The sequence below is a fragment of the Gigantopelta aegis genome, chromosome 1 (genome assembly GCF_016097555.1).
Source record: "Gigantopelta aegis isolate Gae_Host chromosome 1, Gae_host_genome, whole genome shotgun sequence".
Taxonomy (NCBI): domain Eukaryota; kingdom Metazoa; phylum Mollusca; class Gastropoda; order Neomphalida; family Peltospiridae; genus Gigantopelta; species Gigantopelta aegis.
The window spans coordinates 25899224-25915746 of record NC_054699.1 but is presented as its reverse complement, the minus strand read 5'-3'; the positions used below and the strand labels follow the sequence as shown (position 1 = coordinate 25915746).

Sequence of the window (16523 nt, the reverse complement as noted above, 5' to 3'; positions counted from 1 at the left end):
GGAAGGTGATGAAACCTATAGTCCCCTCGGGTTGGACTGTTAGGGCACTAATAAAGGTCTAAAGAGAAGAATATGATTGTAGGATTGCTGAGATCAAATATCCACAGTGGAATTTAATATGTCATAAACAAAATATGAGACAAATTAAATTTGAAATAACTTTCTTATTCTTCAGACAAAATGCCACAATATTGTCTGTGAACCTCACTAATGTGGTATTTAATCTGTCCTAAATAGAGCAAGAAAAGAGTAACAAAAAACGAAACTATTTGATTCTTTTCACATAGATGCATAATTATATTCAATACAGATTGAACATGCATAATTACATTCTTGTAAATTATTTTAAACACGTAAGGTAATGAAAATCTAAAATTATCAACATCCAGCTGGAAAGAAAATTTATTGAATTTGATCCACTTAAAAAAAAAAAAAAAATTAACGACACCACTAGAGCACATTGATTTATTAATCATCGGCTACTGGATGTCAAACATTTGGTAATTCTGACATATTGTCCTAAAGAGGAAACCAGCTACAATTTCCTATTAGTAGCAAGGGATCTTTTATATGCACAGACAGGACAGCACACACCACAGCCTTTGATATACCAGTCATGGGGCACTGGCTGGAACAAGAAACAGCCTAATGGGCACATTGACGGGGATTGATCCCAGACCAACCGCGCATCAAGCGAGCTCTTTACCACTGGGCTACGTCCCGCCTCTCCCCCTAAAAAGGTAAAACTTAAGTATTTTAAATTCAGGTAAGACATTTTGCCCACTCACTTCTCAACCATGCTTGACAACTTGATACAAGTCTCCTCAGCCGCCTGAGCGAATTCTAACTGTGGGTGTGCCACCCGCACAAAATCAGCCTGCAACAAAAGAAAAAAAAGAAAGAAAAAAAAACCTGAATAGAAAAAATTGGGTACACCAACAATAAAAAGATAAAAGTTAAAAGTTAGTTTTGTTTAACGACACCACTAGATCACATTAATTTATTAATCATCGGCTGTTGGACATTTGGTAAAAGTTAAAAGTTAGTTTTGTTCAATGACACTACTAGATCACATTCATTTATTAATCATCGACTGTTGGACATTTGGTAAAAGTTAAAAGTTAGTTTTGTTCAATGACACTACTAGATCACATTAATTTATTAATCATCGGCTGTTGGACATTTGGTAAAAGTTAAAAGTTAGTTTTGTTCAATGACACCACTAGATCACATTCATCTATTAATCATCAGCTGTTGGATGTCAAACATTTGGTAATTTTTACATATAATTTTAAGAGAGGAAACCCTCTACATTTTCCCATTAGTAGTAACAGATTGTATATATGCACAATCCCAGTCAAAGGAAATGTTTTTTATTTAACAAACACATTTTAATTATGGTTATATGGCATCGGACATATGGTTAAGGACCACATAGATATAGAGAGAGGAAACCTGCTGTCGCCATTTCATGGGCTACTCTTTTCGATTAGCAGCAAGCGATCTTTTATATGCACTATCCAACAGACAGGATAACACATACCATGGCCTTAGATATACCAGTTGTGGTGCAGTGGCTAGAACAAGAAATAACTCAATGAGTTCATGGACGGGAATGATCCGAGACCGACCGCGCATCGGGCGAGTGCTTTACCACTGGGCTATGTCTCCCCCAACCCCACCCCCAATTAAACAGGTCATAGGAGTAGTTGTTGAGTAATAACCATGACACTAATGTGTTCAGTTCAGGCCAATGAAAACTGCATGAATTATCATTTTTCAGAAACCACCTATGGGTGGTTGGGTGAGTTTACTGATGCATCGTATACTGTACCATGTCTGCAACTCGACACAGGGAGTCCGAGAGCTGGTCGAATATTTCAACAACTTTCCGCCGCCTGTTTCGACTGGACACCTCCTCCACTAGACTGTCCACCTGTCCACCGACAGATTGGGTCAACAGATGGAAACCAGTGTAGTCCTTCAGTTCAGGAAAACAAAACAGACCCTGAAAAGAGAGCTTTTTGATTATTTAGTTCTGTGAATGAATGAATGAATGAATGAATGAATGAATGAATGTTTAATGACACCCCAGCACAAAATACACATCGGCTATTGGGTGTCACAGATGGTAAGTACCGGAATGTGAAAATATTATTTATATATATTTATGTAAAACCACAGTGTAAGGAGCTGTGGGGAAAAGTATAATACAATACATAAAATCGAGGTAAGTAAACCTTAAAACTTTGTACGGAAGTCAAAATGTTTCAAAAACTTTACAATTAATTCTGGATGGAATTTAAAGGATTGCGAAACATTTCTGTTGCCAAATATATCATTTCTCGTTGGCTTGAGATGATCACACTCCACAAAAATGTGGCGCACAGTCAGCGTACACTGACAATGTTCACACTGAGGAGCAGGGTCATTCTTTAAAATAAATGAATGTGTCAAATATGTATGGCTGATGCGGGCATGGCACTGGCCATACATATTTAGTTCTGTGAAGAAAGATATGTGTATGTATAAAACTTACTTCAAAAATCATGGTTTAAGTCATTGTTTGTCATCAAAGTGTGTTCAACTGCTCAAACTATTTTGAAAACTAAGGTCAATTTAGAAAAAGTTGAGCAATTACTGCTGCACTGGGATAAACACCAACTTTGAAGAAGAATTCTGTGCAATTAAAGGTATCGTCCACCATAAACTGATTCCATGAATAAAGAAATAATTTGTGGTCTAACATTTATGTACTTTAAAAAACCCTCCAAAAGACAACAACCTAGTCGAACTACATTTTAAAATTAAAAACAAACATATTTTGCTTAATGCAAGCATTGAAATGGACATGTTTTGTGTGCAGCTATAAACCAAGTTTTAATTATCTAGGACTTATAATTTGTGAAAAATAGAGCTAAACATAAAAATCTAATGTTGGATGTAAACATAAAAGCTGATGCCATTGTCAACATCACCAGCACCCTATTTTACGAAGCGATTTTAGCGCTAAGATCACCTTAAGCGCATATGGTAGATATGCATTTAAGATGATCTTAGAGCTGAGATCGCTTCACAAATCATGGCCCAGGAACTTAATACCTCAATGTATATCTCACCTACTTGCATGTAGTAACAGTGAGACAAAAACCAACCATGGATGGGCTAGTTAACATTACTGTACTTACCACATTGTCTTTTCTCAGACTTATATTCAACTTTTTTTCCGGTTTGCTGTTGAAAACTGCAGCAAGTGGAGACAGCGTGCACACATTCCGTCGTCCAGTGTGTCTGTGCCACATGTGTACACTCCTCAAGAGATATCGGTAGCGACTGTGGAGCTTCATGACTCTAACTACCGGTACACGCCAAGTATCGATGTAGTTACTGGAAGATTAGAAACCCGTCCCCATCGCCAATCTTGGTGAGCTGAAAAACATTAAGGGGACTTTGATTGATGATGATGATGATGATAACTAGTTTAACGTGCCCATATACCACTATAGTTTCGAACACGCCCATCCCAAGTCCGACCTCCGATAAGATCGGTGGCCTGACTCGGGATGGAGTGTGTGTGTGTGTGTGTGTGTGTGTGTGTGTGTGTGTGTGTGTGTGTGTGTGGCATTGAAAATGGGCAGAATTTTGAAAATAGCAATTAGTAAAAAAGTTAATAGAATAAATAGACTGAAAACATTAACAACAAAAGAATTGGACAAATGTTTACCAACTTACAAGGACCCTCTCCTATATACATACATACAATATAATGGCAACTATTACTTAAAGGTAGGGACAACTCAAACAAGAGCCTTATGTGTTGGAAAGATGCATACCCGGACCACCAACACATACTGACACTTTAGCAAATAAAAAATGCGTAATTTTAGAGTTAATAAAAAAACATGATTATTCCTGCTAACTGGGGGCAGCCATTTTGTTTCATTTTTTTGTGACGTCCGGTGGGATAGCTTGGGGCGAAGTGACGTCAGCTCCTGGCCATCTCCTGTATGTACAGTGTAAACAAAACCAGTAATTTTCGACAAGGCGCTTCTCTTTGATCAACCTGACTTGTAAAACAGCATAAATGACGTAATAATATAATAAACTATTTAACTAAATATATTTCAAGTTGCATTAACGGAACAAAATGGGGTTATAGTATTTTTCTCTGTTTAATAATCCAAAGGAAAAATGTACACTATTAGGCCTATTGATATGCTACGTTGGAGCAAAAACGACAACCCACGATACCAAAGTGATGATTTTTTTTTCTTTGGGACTACGTAATTGGTCAGTTCTGTGGTTTTAGATGGAAAAGTCTACTTAATCAATAGTTTTACAGAACTATTTACAGTAATAAACCATGTCCATTACAATTTTAGGGGCGACAGGTAATATTCCACAATACCGGTATGTATTTTTGTGTCCAGACAGCGTCAATTAATTGGCTCGTCTGGTTACCAATCAAATACACACCTGCCAATCAGGAATTACAGGTAGAAGCAACTAACAGCATAGACCAATTAACTAAGAAAACACTCCGTGTATCATTTCAGTACGTAGGTTAATGCATAGGCAAAACATTGTTAATTGTTTCGACTTGTTGTGTAGCCCCTTTGACAATGGTATTTTATTTTGTATTGAATAATAATATATATAGTACTGGATATACTTATTACTGGCTTACTGGGATGTGTATTATTACAGAACATTGCAATATATGATAATTTATCATCCCGCAAAAACCAGGTAGATTGTGTTTCTCTAGTTCTAAGGCTCATTCCTGACATGACGCGTTAAGTATTAAGTAACCACCAGCTCGCCAGAGGACGTACTCACTGAGATGGTACAAAATGGCTGCACCCGTTATATATAATAGCCGTCACATTTAACCGTTTTATTAATTAACTATACGATTATACTTGTTGATATTAAGCAATAATGTGCATTATATATCATTAAATATGCATACCAGGCCAAATGCCTTAATTGTCCTCTCCTTTAACTATAATATAATAGTAATGTACAGGAAAGTACACTTACAGCGAACATGCTTAGAACAAACTACTGCATAGAACGAACTAATCGTAAAGTCCTGTTTTATCTCCTATGCAATAATAACAAACGTACGCAAATGTGTACAACAAACAAATTAACTGCAATTGTTGCGTTCAGTTCATCATAAGAGTTCTTTACTGTATACATATAAAATTTGTATACAAATGTATTAATAACAATCAAATTGAGGAAAAGAGGGTATTATGTACAACAGGATTTTGAGAGAAACTAGAACAGAAACAAAGAAGTACAAGTGCCTTCAAACCATTAGACTATTTTAATCAAAACGATGTGTTTGTTTAATAACATTTTGAACACAAATAAATATTTTTTTTATTATAGAGTTCATTTAAGGTGTTATTGTCTATTTGATGCCTGCAAATGTTAACGGGTATGTCCTTAGTATGCTGTCATCGTTAATATTTCTTTTCCTCAACTAAAATAATTAGGCTACAGGTCAAATGCATTTTCTACTTTTGTCAAAAAATAAAGTTTGTTTTGTTTAACAACACCACTGAACACATTGATTTATTAATCATTGGCTATTGGATGTCAAACATTTGGTAATTTGGACATATAGTCTTAGAGAGGAAACCTGCTACCGTAACTTTTTCCATTAGTATGTATTAGTAGCATGGGATGCTTTATTTATATATGCAACATCCCATAGCCAGGATAGCACATGTACTATGGCCTTTGATATACCAGTCTTGGTACACTGGCTGGAACGAGAAATAACCCAATGGGTCCACTGACGGGGATCGATCCTAGACCGACCCCTAACAAGAAAATACTTTAGGCCATGAGAATGAAAGTTACAGATTTGCATCCACCGCCTGCAAAATTTTCATTATTTACAAAATGTTTCATTATTTGCACAAAAAAGGCACTTAATGATCATCACACAAGTTCAAGTTCCAAATCGTCAATAATGGTAATGTCTACGAGGTCCTTTGCGCCAAAACTGCCATCTCCGTCATGAATTCTGAAGTGTAGCCCAGTAGAGCATTGAATCCTCAAGCATGAAATTAAAAAATTTCAGTAGTTTATATTCCACCTTCAAAGACCTCATTTGGACTTGAATCTACTATGAAATAATAGATCAATAAAAATAATGAATAATGAAAAATGAAAAAAAAGCCTCATGTGTTTTTAAAATTGTTCAGACGCAAATCTATAACTTTCATTCTCTTGGCCTTACTGACCCCTAGTTTTGCCAAAAAAAGATTATTTGTCAACTGAATTACTGATATGGTGGTTGAGTGAAGTACATAAAAAGTAAAAATAACAAAACAACAACAACAAAACCCGACTGGCATGTCAAAGGCCATGGTATGTGCTGCTCTGTCTGTAGGGGGATGAATATGCCGTAATAGATCCCTTGCTGTAATTTAAAAATGTAGCAGTTTCCTCTATAAATATGTGTTAAAAACTGACAAATGTTCGACATCCAATAATCTATGATTAATAAACAATGTGTTCTGGTGGTGTCGTTAAACAAAACTTTAACTTTAGTGTAACTTCTTTCTTTTGTAATTCCCACCTCCACTAGCTCAGCCTCTAGTTTTGAAGACCATTAGGCCGAATTAGTATTAAAGAAAAACATTATTAATTTGCCTTACAAATTGCTCAAGATTCGAGATCAGACTTTTTCATTATCACTATCGTGTGGTACACGGAAACCAAGTGGCAACATATGAAGTGTTAAACTCGGTGAAAACGTCAATCTCAGCATGCGATGCCAGCAGCCATGACGGATTCGTTGGTCGTTAATCCAACCTTCGTTTTTCTTCGAGAACCGCAGAAAACCTGTCGGCCTTCAATATTGAGTCCGTTTGCGTCAAAATTAACCAACGAAGTAGCATGTTTGATGACATGTAATCTATACCATTATAAATTTCACGTCATGGTATAGGTTACATGTGAAATTTTTGGTGGTTTTACTGGCCTTGCAGGGTGGTGGTTGTTGTTTTTTGTTCTTTTTTTTAACTATGTCTTAACATGTAACTAACGAATAAATTGTCTGAACCTACTCGTAGTTGTTACGTTTTTCTTCTTTTTTTTTTTGAACCCCCCCCCCCAAAAAAAAAAAAACCTGTAAAATTCCAACGTTGCAGCCTATACATCCAATAGCCTATGATTAATAAATCAATGTGCTCTAGTAACAAAACAAACTTTTTAACTAACACACACACACACACACACACACACACACACGCACGCACGCGCGCGCGCGCGTGTGTATATGTATGCATGTATGTATGTACGTAAATGACGTTTTCCCCTTTTGTTCTGTCTGCATTCTTTTGAACATTAAGCATAAATGATAATTAATCATAGTTGGTCTCAATAGGCCTATTTTAATGTCTGCGATCAGTGGCGGATCCAGAAAATCCATTTGGGAACGGGAGGGGAGGGGGCAATGACATGAGGCCAAGGGAAATTTTGGGGAGGTTTGGAGAGGGATCGTAAAAAAAAAATAATAATAATAATATACTGTATAATAAAATTATAACTGTCGCCCCACCGTAGATCCGCCTCTGATAATGATAGATTTAAATGATCGTGAATTATTTGTATTCCTAACAACTTCATTACGTACTTTACTGTACGTCCTTTTATCTTCTCATTTGGGTACTCACGCTTGTCTGTCTGCGTACTGGGGACTTTTGCTATTGTCATGTAAAGTTATACTAGGAGCTGTTTGACTGATTAAATTATTTGTCCATGAACGTTTTTTTTGTTTTTTTTTTGTCTTGAATGCTTGTTCTCGATAAGTTACGGACCGCTAGTACTTTGGGAGTGTTAAAATAATAATTATTTAAAAAATATATAGGCATTCACGTGTTTATGGTTTTGCTTTTGGAGCTGACATAGAGGATTTTGTATGTTTCTTCTGTAACAGTTTGTCTGTATATATTAAAGAATAAATTATACCTGTTGCTTGACAGCGTGTAAGGAAGAAAAAAATGCGATTGCAAAAAAACAAAAACAAAAACAAAAACAACAACAAAAAACCAGACCCACAAAGTAAACACACAAAAAAATGTAATATTAATATCAAAAAAAAAGGATCCTAATTAGATAGACTGCAATGACTGCAAGGAAAATAGTAAACAAAAAATACGCTGTGAGTAGGGTTCGTACCTACGCGGGAAGATCCTATTGGATTTCAAGTCCAACGCCTTAACCACTCCGCCATCACAGCTTGTATCGATGCTTAGAAAACCGTCATTTCGATACAATACAAAATTCGATAGAAGGAAAAGTTAAGTGAAGGAAGGAAGGAAATGTTTTATTTAAAGACACACTCAACACATTTTATTTACAGTTATATGGCGTCAGACATATGGTTAAAGACCACACAGATATTGAGAGAGGAAACCCGTTGTCGCCACTTCATGGGCTACTCTTTTCGATTAGCAGCAAGGGATCTTTTATATGCACCATCCCACAAACAGTATAGTACATACTACGGCCTTTGTTACACCAGTTGTGGAGCACTGGCTGGAGCGAGAAATAGCCCAATGGGTCCACCGATGGGGATCTATCCTAGACCGACCGCGCATTAAGCGAACGCTTTACTACTGGGCTACGTCCCTCCCCAAAAAGTTAAGTGATTCATTATGCTTTCATTTGTGGTTTATTTTTGCCTTGATATTCTTTTGTTATGGTGGATCCTAAAATGTTGTCGTGTGAAGACAGTATAGTAGCCTACTATGGGCCCATTCTCCACTAAGTGTGCAAATTGCCCATTGTCACGTCGCCCTGACCTACGTTTAGTGTTATTTGCTATATGTTTGTCGTAAGTGGACCAAAAACTACATATACTTGTTCCATCTTTGTGATATATGTTTATATATTCCTAAATCCCCCAGTTTGTCGACAATGCATCGACAAACTGAATGTGGGTGCTGTCGGATTTCTTTCTGTACTATGTGTATTAGTGATTAATATGTGGATTTTTTTTAATCAGTTAACTCGAAAATGATCGATGTAAAGGTATTTGACGTCAAACATAGGATTGTTGTGGTATTAGAGCGGAAATCTTTGCCAACTTTTTCGTTGTCGGGAATTGCCAAAACAATACATAGCTTGGTCTCTGAATAATGAGAGCGTATTTATGTCCAAATGTCCGTCTAGCTCTCTTACAGTCAGAGTACTCGGGCTAACCCCACTGATGAAATAGTGCAAATGTGGCAATGTACCTACATAAAAATAATATTGGTCCCAAGTTTGTCACTTTATTACTAATCTGTTGGTGGGAGTGAAATTGTACTACACTATTTGCTAATAAAGTGGGGCTTTCAGGGTTGTTTTTGTGGTGATGTTTGGTCTGTCTCTGTGTGTGTACGCGTGCGTGCGTGTCATAATGCTGTTAATTGCTGTACTAGGTATAGTAACTTTTATTTACACTGATGAATATATTTACTAGACCAGCCATATGCTTAAAAAGGAAGTAGAAAAATTCTGCCACTTATATGGATTGATATGGCGTTTCCGCATGCCTTAAACTGTTGCTTTGAAAGGGGCGTTCGCGCGCTTAAAAATGAAAATACAAGAAAATTCCGGAAAAATATTCCCATTAGGTTGGTCGCCCTGCACCCTGTTCTTGTACTGGACGGAGGAGCCGGCCGAGACCGGCACTTGTGCTCAGAACAGGCGTGCAATACAACACCTTGCACTGAATGTGCACGTTAAACACTCTAAGCTGACCTGACCTGTCAAAGATGAACAGCTATGATGGAAGGGTTATTTTACAAACAGTTTATGTGGTCCTCGGTAGTATAGTGGTCAGTATCCCCGCCTGTCACGCGGGAAACCGGGGTTCAATAAATAAATATTTTTGCTGAACAAGTTTTATTCTTTTCATCATATATGTATTTGACTTTCGCTACATCTCTACTTTGTATGATTCTCCTGTAACAGTTTGTATAGTTTAAGTAATAAAATATGCCAGTTGCTTAACAGGCAGAACACAATGCGATTGAAAAAAAAAAACCCAACCAAAATCCGCAAAAACAAATAAAACCAAAAACATGTAATATTAAATGTGACGAAAAGGGAATCACGTTAGATACAGGGTTAGATATAAGTGTAATTACCTGAAATGACTGCAAGAAAAATAGTAAACAAAAAATACGCTGTGAGTAGGGTTCGAACCTACGCGGGAAGATCCCATTGGATTTCAAGTCCAACGCCTTAACCACTCGGCCATCACAGCTTGTGTATGAAGGTCAGAAAACCGACATCTCGTTAAAAGTATACAATTAAAAGGAATAAGCGATTCATTATGAAAGCATCAAAACTATTCTGAGTAATTGCGTTAATTTGGGGTTTGTTCTTCCCTTGATTTTCTTTTGTTACGGTGGATCCTAAAATGTTGTCGTTTGAAGACGGTACTATGAAGAATGTTTAAAAAGATTAACGATTTAGAACTACAAAACCACGGAAATAGATATCCAGCCATGCTTTGACACATACCTTCTTTGGATTGTACGTGTATTTCACCCTAGTCATGTAACATAAATGCAGGGATATAGTTGGCTGAAACATACTGACTTGTATGGTTCATCATTTTTGGCGGGTAACACGGTAAAGGCGGTGATTGGTGAAAATGGGACATTCAAAACGATTTTTCTATTCACAAATAGCATTGATACATTATAAAAATATTTGTATAAATATAAAATATCTACATCTTGTCTCAGATAAACAACTATCATGAAAGGGTTATTTTACAAATATAGTACACGGTCTCCATGCTGCGGGTGGACTACTTAGGCACTTGGTGACACTGAAGAGGAGGACGCCTTCAAGACAAGATCAACAAAAAAACCAGGACAACATCACGGCGCCTTACCTACCGGTGTATATACACAAACTGCACGAGTCTCCCCTGGGTTGTCATGCCACGACCAGAAGCGGTCAGGCCCTATGGGCAACCTAGGGAGACACCCCAGCATCAAATAGATCTAAGTAACGAGCTACTCTCGACTCACTAAAATGAAAACCTACCAACCGCTCAAAATTGCGCCAAATTTCTTAATCAAAATTGCGCACCTTTTCTCTTTGGCATTTCTTTTCTCCTTCAAAATTCCATAGCACCCGAACGCTCCCCCCCCCCCCCCCTGTTACCGACCACGGTCGGGCTGCTGGTGCTCCCATGCACCTGTCAGTGCAGGCGGTCCCTCCTCCTTCCCATCCCCACCTTTCCTGTCCTGGACAGAGGAGCCGGCTATGGCCGGCTCTTGTGCCCAGGACAAGCGTGCGCTACAACAGCTTGCTCTGAATGTGCACGTAAAGCCCTATGGCCTGACCTGACCTGATCTGATCTCGTCTTAGATCCGTCCCAGTCTGGAGCTCCACGCGGTAAGACGTGTTTGTTTCGCTTGTGCACACTGCACGTGCTTTCGTGTGCTCGACTTGGGGGTCCTTCATTTCGTTGTTTTTGTCAGCGAAATGAAGTTTTCTACTGGGATGTATGCGGCCATTGGAACTGATTGAACGCTGGGACGCTTCTCGTTTCGACAGCCTGCACCACCAGGTTGGATTCTTTTTTAGTGAGATTCCTTGCCTCCACGTCATTTCTCGGTCTGACTGTCGACTTGTTTTTTTCGTGACTCGTATGACGGCCATTCTGCAGAACGCCACGGTTGTTCGCGTTTAGTCTCTACATGTCCGAGCCTGTCCAAGCAGCACTGGAAGATTGACCGCCCCACTCTAAGAAGAAATAGGAAGCGGGGTCGGCCCTTACTACTCTTTTTCTAGACTTTACCTTGCTTTATAGTGATACCATCTCGTATCCTCCGGAGTCGGGCCCGTCCGCACCACTATACCAACCCATGACGACTGGACTATACCCTAGTCTGATACTCTCTCTCGTTCAGACGGATCCGGCTTCTCAAAATCTGTATTTCAGAACAGCACTACACCTTCAACGCCCGTTTAAGCTGTGCACCCAAACGGCCGTAACGAGGCCACTCGTGTGGACATATCGATCGGACTTTAAACTTTTAGATCTGCGTTCAAAATTTTATGTCGAAATTACTTCTTTTTAAAAAAAATATTATTAAATAGTCCGATCCTCTCTTCTTTCTCTTCTTTAATTTTGGACTGTCCTTCTAAAATGCTCCAAATTATATAAATATTCGGCCGAGCCGTCAATTCTTTTTATTTTTGGCTTGTAACCTTTTTCTTCTTTTTTTAAATTTATTCTATTAACTTTTTTACTAATTGCTATTTTCTAAATTCTGGCCATTTTCACCCCCCCCCCCCCCCCCTCCCCCTCGAGTCAGGCCACCGATCTCATCGGAGGTCGGACTCGGGATGGGCGTGTTCGAAACCCTAGTGGTATATGGACACGTTAAACTCAAGTTATCATCATCATCGTCTTAGATAAACAACTATGATGGAAGGTTTATTTTACAAATAGATTACGTGGTCCTCGGTAGTATAGTGGTCAGTATCCCCGCCTGTCACGCGGGAAACCGGGGTTCAATTCCCCGCCGGGGAGGATGAATATTTTTGATGAACTAGTTTTATTCTTTTCATCATATATGTATTTTACTTTCGATATGTCTGTACTTCTTTTTGTTATGGCATAAATGATATTTAATAATATTTGGTGTAAATATTTTAATGTTTGCGATCACTTTATAGATTTATGATCAGGAAATATTTTTTTTATTCCTAACACCTGAATTACCTTAGCTATATGTTCTTTTATGTTCTTTTATCTTCTCGTCTGGGTACGCAAGCTTGTCGGTTTTTGTATTGGGAGCTTTTGCTTTTGCCATGTTTATGTTAGCAGCTGTTTAACTGATTAATTGATTTGTCCCTGAACGTTTTTTGTTGTGATGTTTTGCTCTCGGTGATTTCCGGACTACAAGTATTTTGGCATTGTTATTATATAATAAATATACATGCATACACGTGTTTAAACGCGCTCTCTCACATATGTTTGACCTAATTATTGACCGAATAAGGTATTATATGACAATATATACATTTGATTTGTACCTAAAAGTACTTTATTGAACCATCTATATAACCACCATATCACAGTTATTATTGATATTTTATAAAAAAAAAAATGGATTATGGGTACGGTCCATAATTCTGAGAAAAATAACGGCTATTTGGAGAGCAGAGGTGTGACGTATTATTTTAAGTCACGTGACGGGCATTCCCCGAATAACCGCAGTGCCAAAACGATTTACCAAGCTCGTGTAACGAGAACGCTTGACCGTCCTCTGCGACGTAGGGTAAATAATAAAATAAAAAAAACAATGAAAATAAGTTATTAAAAATAATAAAAACATGTACTGAATGATAATAAGCTTATACATTAATTTATTTTAGTAACAGAAGCATGTTGAACGTTGACAATCCCGACTACTTTGGCCTTTGCATCTATAGGTAAATTTATCCTTAGTCGTACGCGAAAACATCTGGATCACAAACACCGTCATTTTCTACCTTGTCAAATTCATTATTATACAAAATATGCCATAACAGCTGACTTGAGATAGGAATTGTTATATTTTTAAAGAATACTCTGAACTAGACGGTGTTTAAAAAGATTAACAGTTTAGAAATACAAAACCACGGAAATAGATATCCGGTCATGCTATAACACATACCTTCCTTGGATTGTACGTGTATTTCACCCTAGTCATGTGACATAAATGCAAGGATATAGTTGGCTGAAACATACTGACTTGTATGGTTCATCATTTTTGGCGGGTAATACGGTAAAGGCGGTGATTGGTGAAAATGGGACATTCAAAACAATTTTTCTATTCTAAAATAGCATTGATACATTATCAAAATATTTGTATAAATATAAAATATCTACATCTTGTCTCAGATAAACAGCTATGATGGAAGGTTTATTTTATAAATAGATTACGTGGTCCTCGGTAGTATAGTGGTCAGTATCCCCGCCTGTCACGCGGGAGACCGGGGTTCAATTCCCCGCCGGGGAGGATAAATATTTTTGCTGAAAAAGTTTTATTCTTTTCATCAAATATGTATTTAAATTTTGTTATGTCTGTACTTTTTTTGTTAAGGCATAAATTATATTTAATAATATTTGGTCTAAATATTTTAATGTTTGCGATCACTTTGATAGATTTATGATCAGGAAATATATTTTTTTCGTAACGCCCAATCTAATTAAAATTAGCTCCACATTACATGTGGATCTAACACCAGCCAGTTGGAGCTCATGTCCACCAATCAAAACCTTACTTGCAGAATCCTGCCAGTGATTTAAAACTAACAACACTGCGTAGTCCCCAATGCCCAGGTAACATTTCGTCTGTAAATAATAATTTAAATATTGACCAATCACACTTCGCCTTTTATAACGTTATTTGGGAGCATACAAATTCTAAAAATATCGGGCGAGTCTATTTTAGTGGCCGCAGTACAGCGAACCATACCAATACGTACGGGGTGGGTTATCAGTCTTCAATTTTACATTAAAAATTATTTATTTATTTATAAAAAAACCCCAACTAAATCAGTCTTCAGTTTTACATTACAAATTATTTATTTTATAAAATAAAACATGTTTTAAGGCATTCGTAATTCACACGAAACATGTCGTATACCCTCAGGATAATTCGGAATGTTTTCAAATTATTTTTAAATCACTGGCAGGATTCTGCAAGTAAGGTTTTGATTGGTGGACATGAGCTCCAACTGGCTGGTGTTAGATCCACATGTAATAGTGGAGCTAATTTTAATTAGATTGCCTAACACCTGAATTACCGTAGCTATATGTTCTTTTATCTTCTCGTCTGGCTACCCAAGCTTGTCGGTTTTTGTATTGGGAGATTTTGTCATGTTTATGTTAGCAGCTGTTTAACTGATTAACAGATTTGTCCCTCAGCGTTTTTTGTCGTGACATTTTGTTCTCAGTGATTTCCGGACTACAAGCATTTTGGGATTGTTATTATATAATAAATACACATGCATCCACGTGTTTAAGGTTTCGCTTTTTGGGAGCTTGTATAAAGGATTTTGTATGATTCTCAGGCAGAACACAATGCGATTGATAAAAAAAATACCCAAACCGCAAAATCAAACAAAAACAGGTGTACTATTAAATGTGACGAAAAAGGATTCAAGTTAGATAAAGGGTTAGATATACGTGTAATTACCTGAAATGACTGCAAGCAAAATAGTAAACAAAAAATACGCTGTGAGTAGGGTTCGAACCTACGCGGGAAGATCCCATTGGATTTCAAGTCCAACGCCTTAACCACTCGGCCATCACAGCTTGAGTTGAACCTCACAAAACCGACATTTCGTTAGAATATAAAATTCGACAGAAGGGAAAAGCTATTTATTATGAAAGCATCAAAGCTATTCTGAGTATCTGCTTTCATTTGGAGTTTATTCTTGTCTTGATTTTCTTTTGTTACGGTGAATCCTAAAATGTTGTCGTTTGAAAACAGTACTATGCAGGATGTTTAAAAAGATTAACAATTTAGAACTACAAAACAACGGGAATAGATGTCCAGTCATGCTATGATACATACCTTCCTTGGACAGTACGTGCGTCAACACCCTAGACATGTGACATAAATGCCAAGATAGAGTTGGCTGAAACATATCGACTTGAATGGTTCATCATTTCTAGCGGGCAATACAGTACAAATGGTGAGTGTTGAAAATGGGGCATTCAAAAGGATTTTTCTATTCTCAAATAGCATTGATACAATATCAAAATATTTATAAAATATCTACATCTCGTCTCAGATAAACAGCTATGATGGAAGGTTTATTTTACATATAGATTACATGGTCCTCGGTAGTATAGTGGTCAGTATCCCCGCCTGTCACGCGGGAGACCGGGGTTCAATTCCCCGCCGGGGAGGATAAATATTTTTGCTGAACAAGTTTTATTCTTTTTATCATATATGTATTTTACTTTTGTTATGTCTGTACTTCTTTTTGTTACGGCATAAATGATATTTAATAGTATTTGGTGTAAATAGTTTAATGTTTGCGATCACTTTGATAGATTTATGATCATGAATTTTTTTTTTATTCCTAACACCTGAATCACCATAGCTATATGTTCTTTTATCTTCTCGGCTGGCTACCCAAGCTTGTCGGTTTTTGTATTGGGAGGTTTTGCTTTTGTCATGTTTATGTTGGCAGCTGTTTAACTGATTAATGGATTTGTCCCTGGTCGTTTTTTGTCGTGAAGTTCTGTTCTCAGTGATTTCCGGACTCAAGTATTTTGGGATTGTTATTATACAATAAACATACATGCATCCACGTGTTTAAGGTTTTGCTTTTGGAGCTGGTATAGAGGATTTTGTATGATTCTCCTGTAACAATTTGTTTATGTTAAGTAATAAAATATGCCACTTGCTTGACAGGCAGAACACAATGCGATTGATAAAAACCCCCACCCCAAATCGCAAAAACAGATGTAATATTAA

The 16523-nt window shown here is 37.3% G+C and overlaps 1 protein-coding gene and 6 non-coding genes across 8 annotated transcripts in view; 3 read left to right on the top strand and 4 right to left on the bottom strand.

The window, feature by feature from the left end:
* Window positions 1–6893, bottom strand: part of LOC121372889 (mitochondrial intermediate peptidase-like) — a 47784-nt gene extending 40891 nt beyond the window's left edge. The window contains exons 1-4 of one of the 2 annotated variants that reach the window (XM_041499329.1): window positions 6681–6893; window positions 3189–3429; window positions 1835–2008; window positions 789–877 (exon numbers count right to left, since the gene is read on the bottom strand). In XM_041499329.1, the coding sequence (XP_041355263.1) occupies window positions 789–877; window positions 1835–2008; window positions 3189–3347 (422 nt within the window). In that variant the 5' untranslated portion in view covers window positions 3348–3429; window positions 6681–6893. Of the gene's footprint in view, window positions 1–788; window positions 878–1834; window positions 2009–3188; window positions 3430–5043; window positions 5567–6680 lie in introns of those variants that run through there. The other variant, XM_041499335.1, reaches the window with a different exon arrangement.
* A 1291-nt stretch (window positions 6894–8184) lies between these two features.
* Window positions 8185–8266, bottom strand: Trnas-uga. Its single transcript has one exon. It is a non-coding gene; the product is annotated as a tRNA-Ser (tRNA).
* A 1934-nt stretch (window positions 8267–10200) lies between these two features.
* On the bottom strand, window positions 10201–10282 carry Trnas-uga. The gene has a single exon. It is a non-coding gene; the product is annotated as a tRNA-Ser (tRNA).
* Window positions 10283–12502: 2220 nt separating this feature from the next.
* Trnad-guc lies at window positions 12503–12574 on the top strand. The gene has a single exon. It is a non-coding gene; the product is annotated as a tRNA-Asp (tRNA).
* A 1402-nt stretch (window positions 12575–13976) lies between these two features.
* Window positions 13977–14048, top strand: Trnad-guc. The gene has a single exon. It is a non-coding gene; the product is annotated as a tRNA-Asp (tRNA).
* A 1219-nt stretch (window positions 14049–15267) lies between these two features.
* Trnas-uga lies at window positions 15268–15349 on the bottom strand. The gene has a single exon. It is a non-coding gene; the product is annotated as a tRNA-Ser (tRNA).
* A 528-nt stretch (window positions 15350–15877) lies between these two features.
* Window positions 15878–15949, top strand: Trnad-guc. The gene has a single exon. It is a non-coding gene; the product is annotated as a tRNA-Asp (tRNA).
* The last annotated feature ends 574 nt before the right edge of the window (window positions 15950–16523 follow it).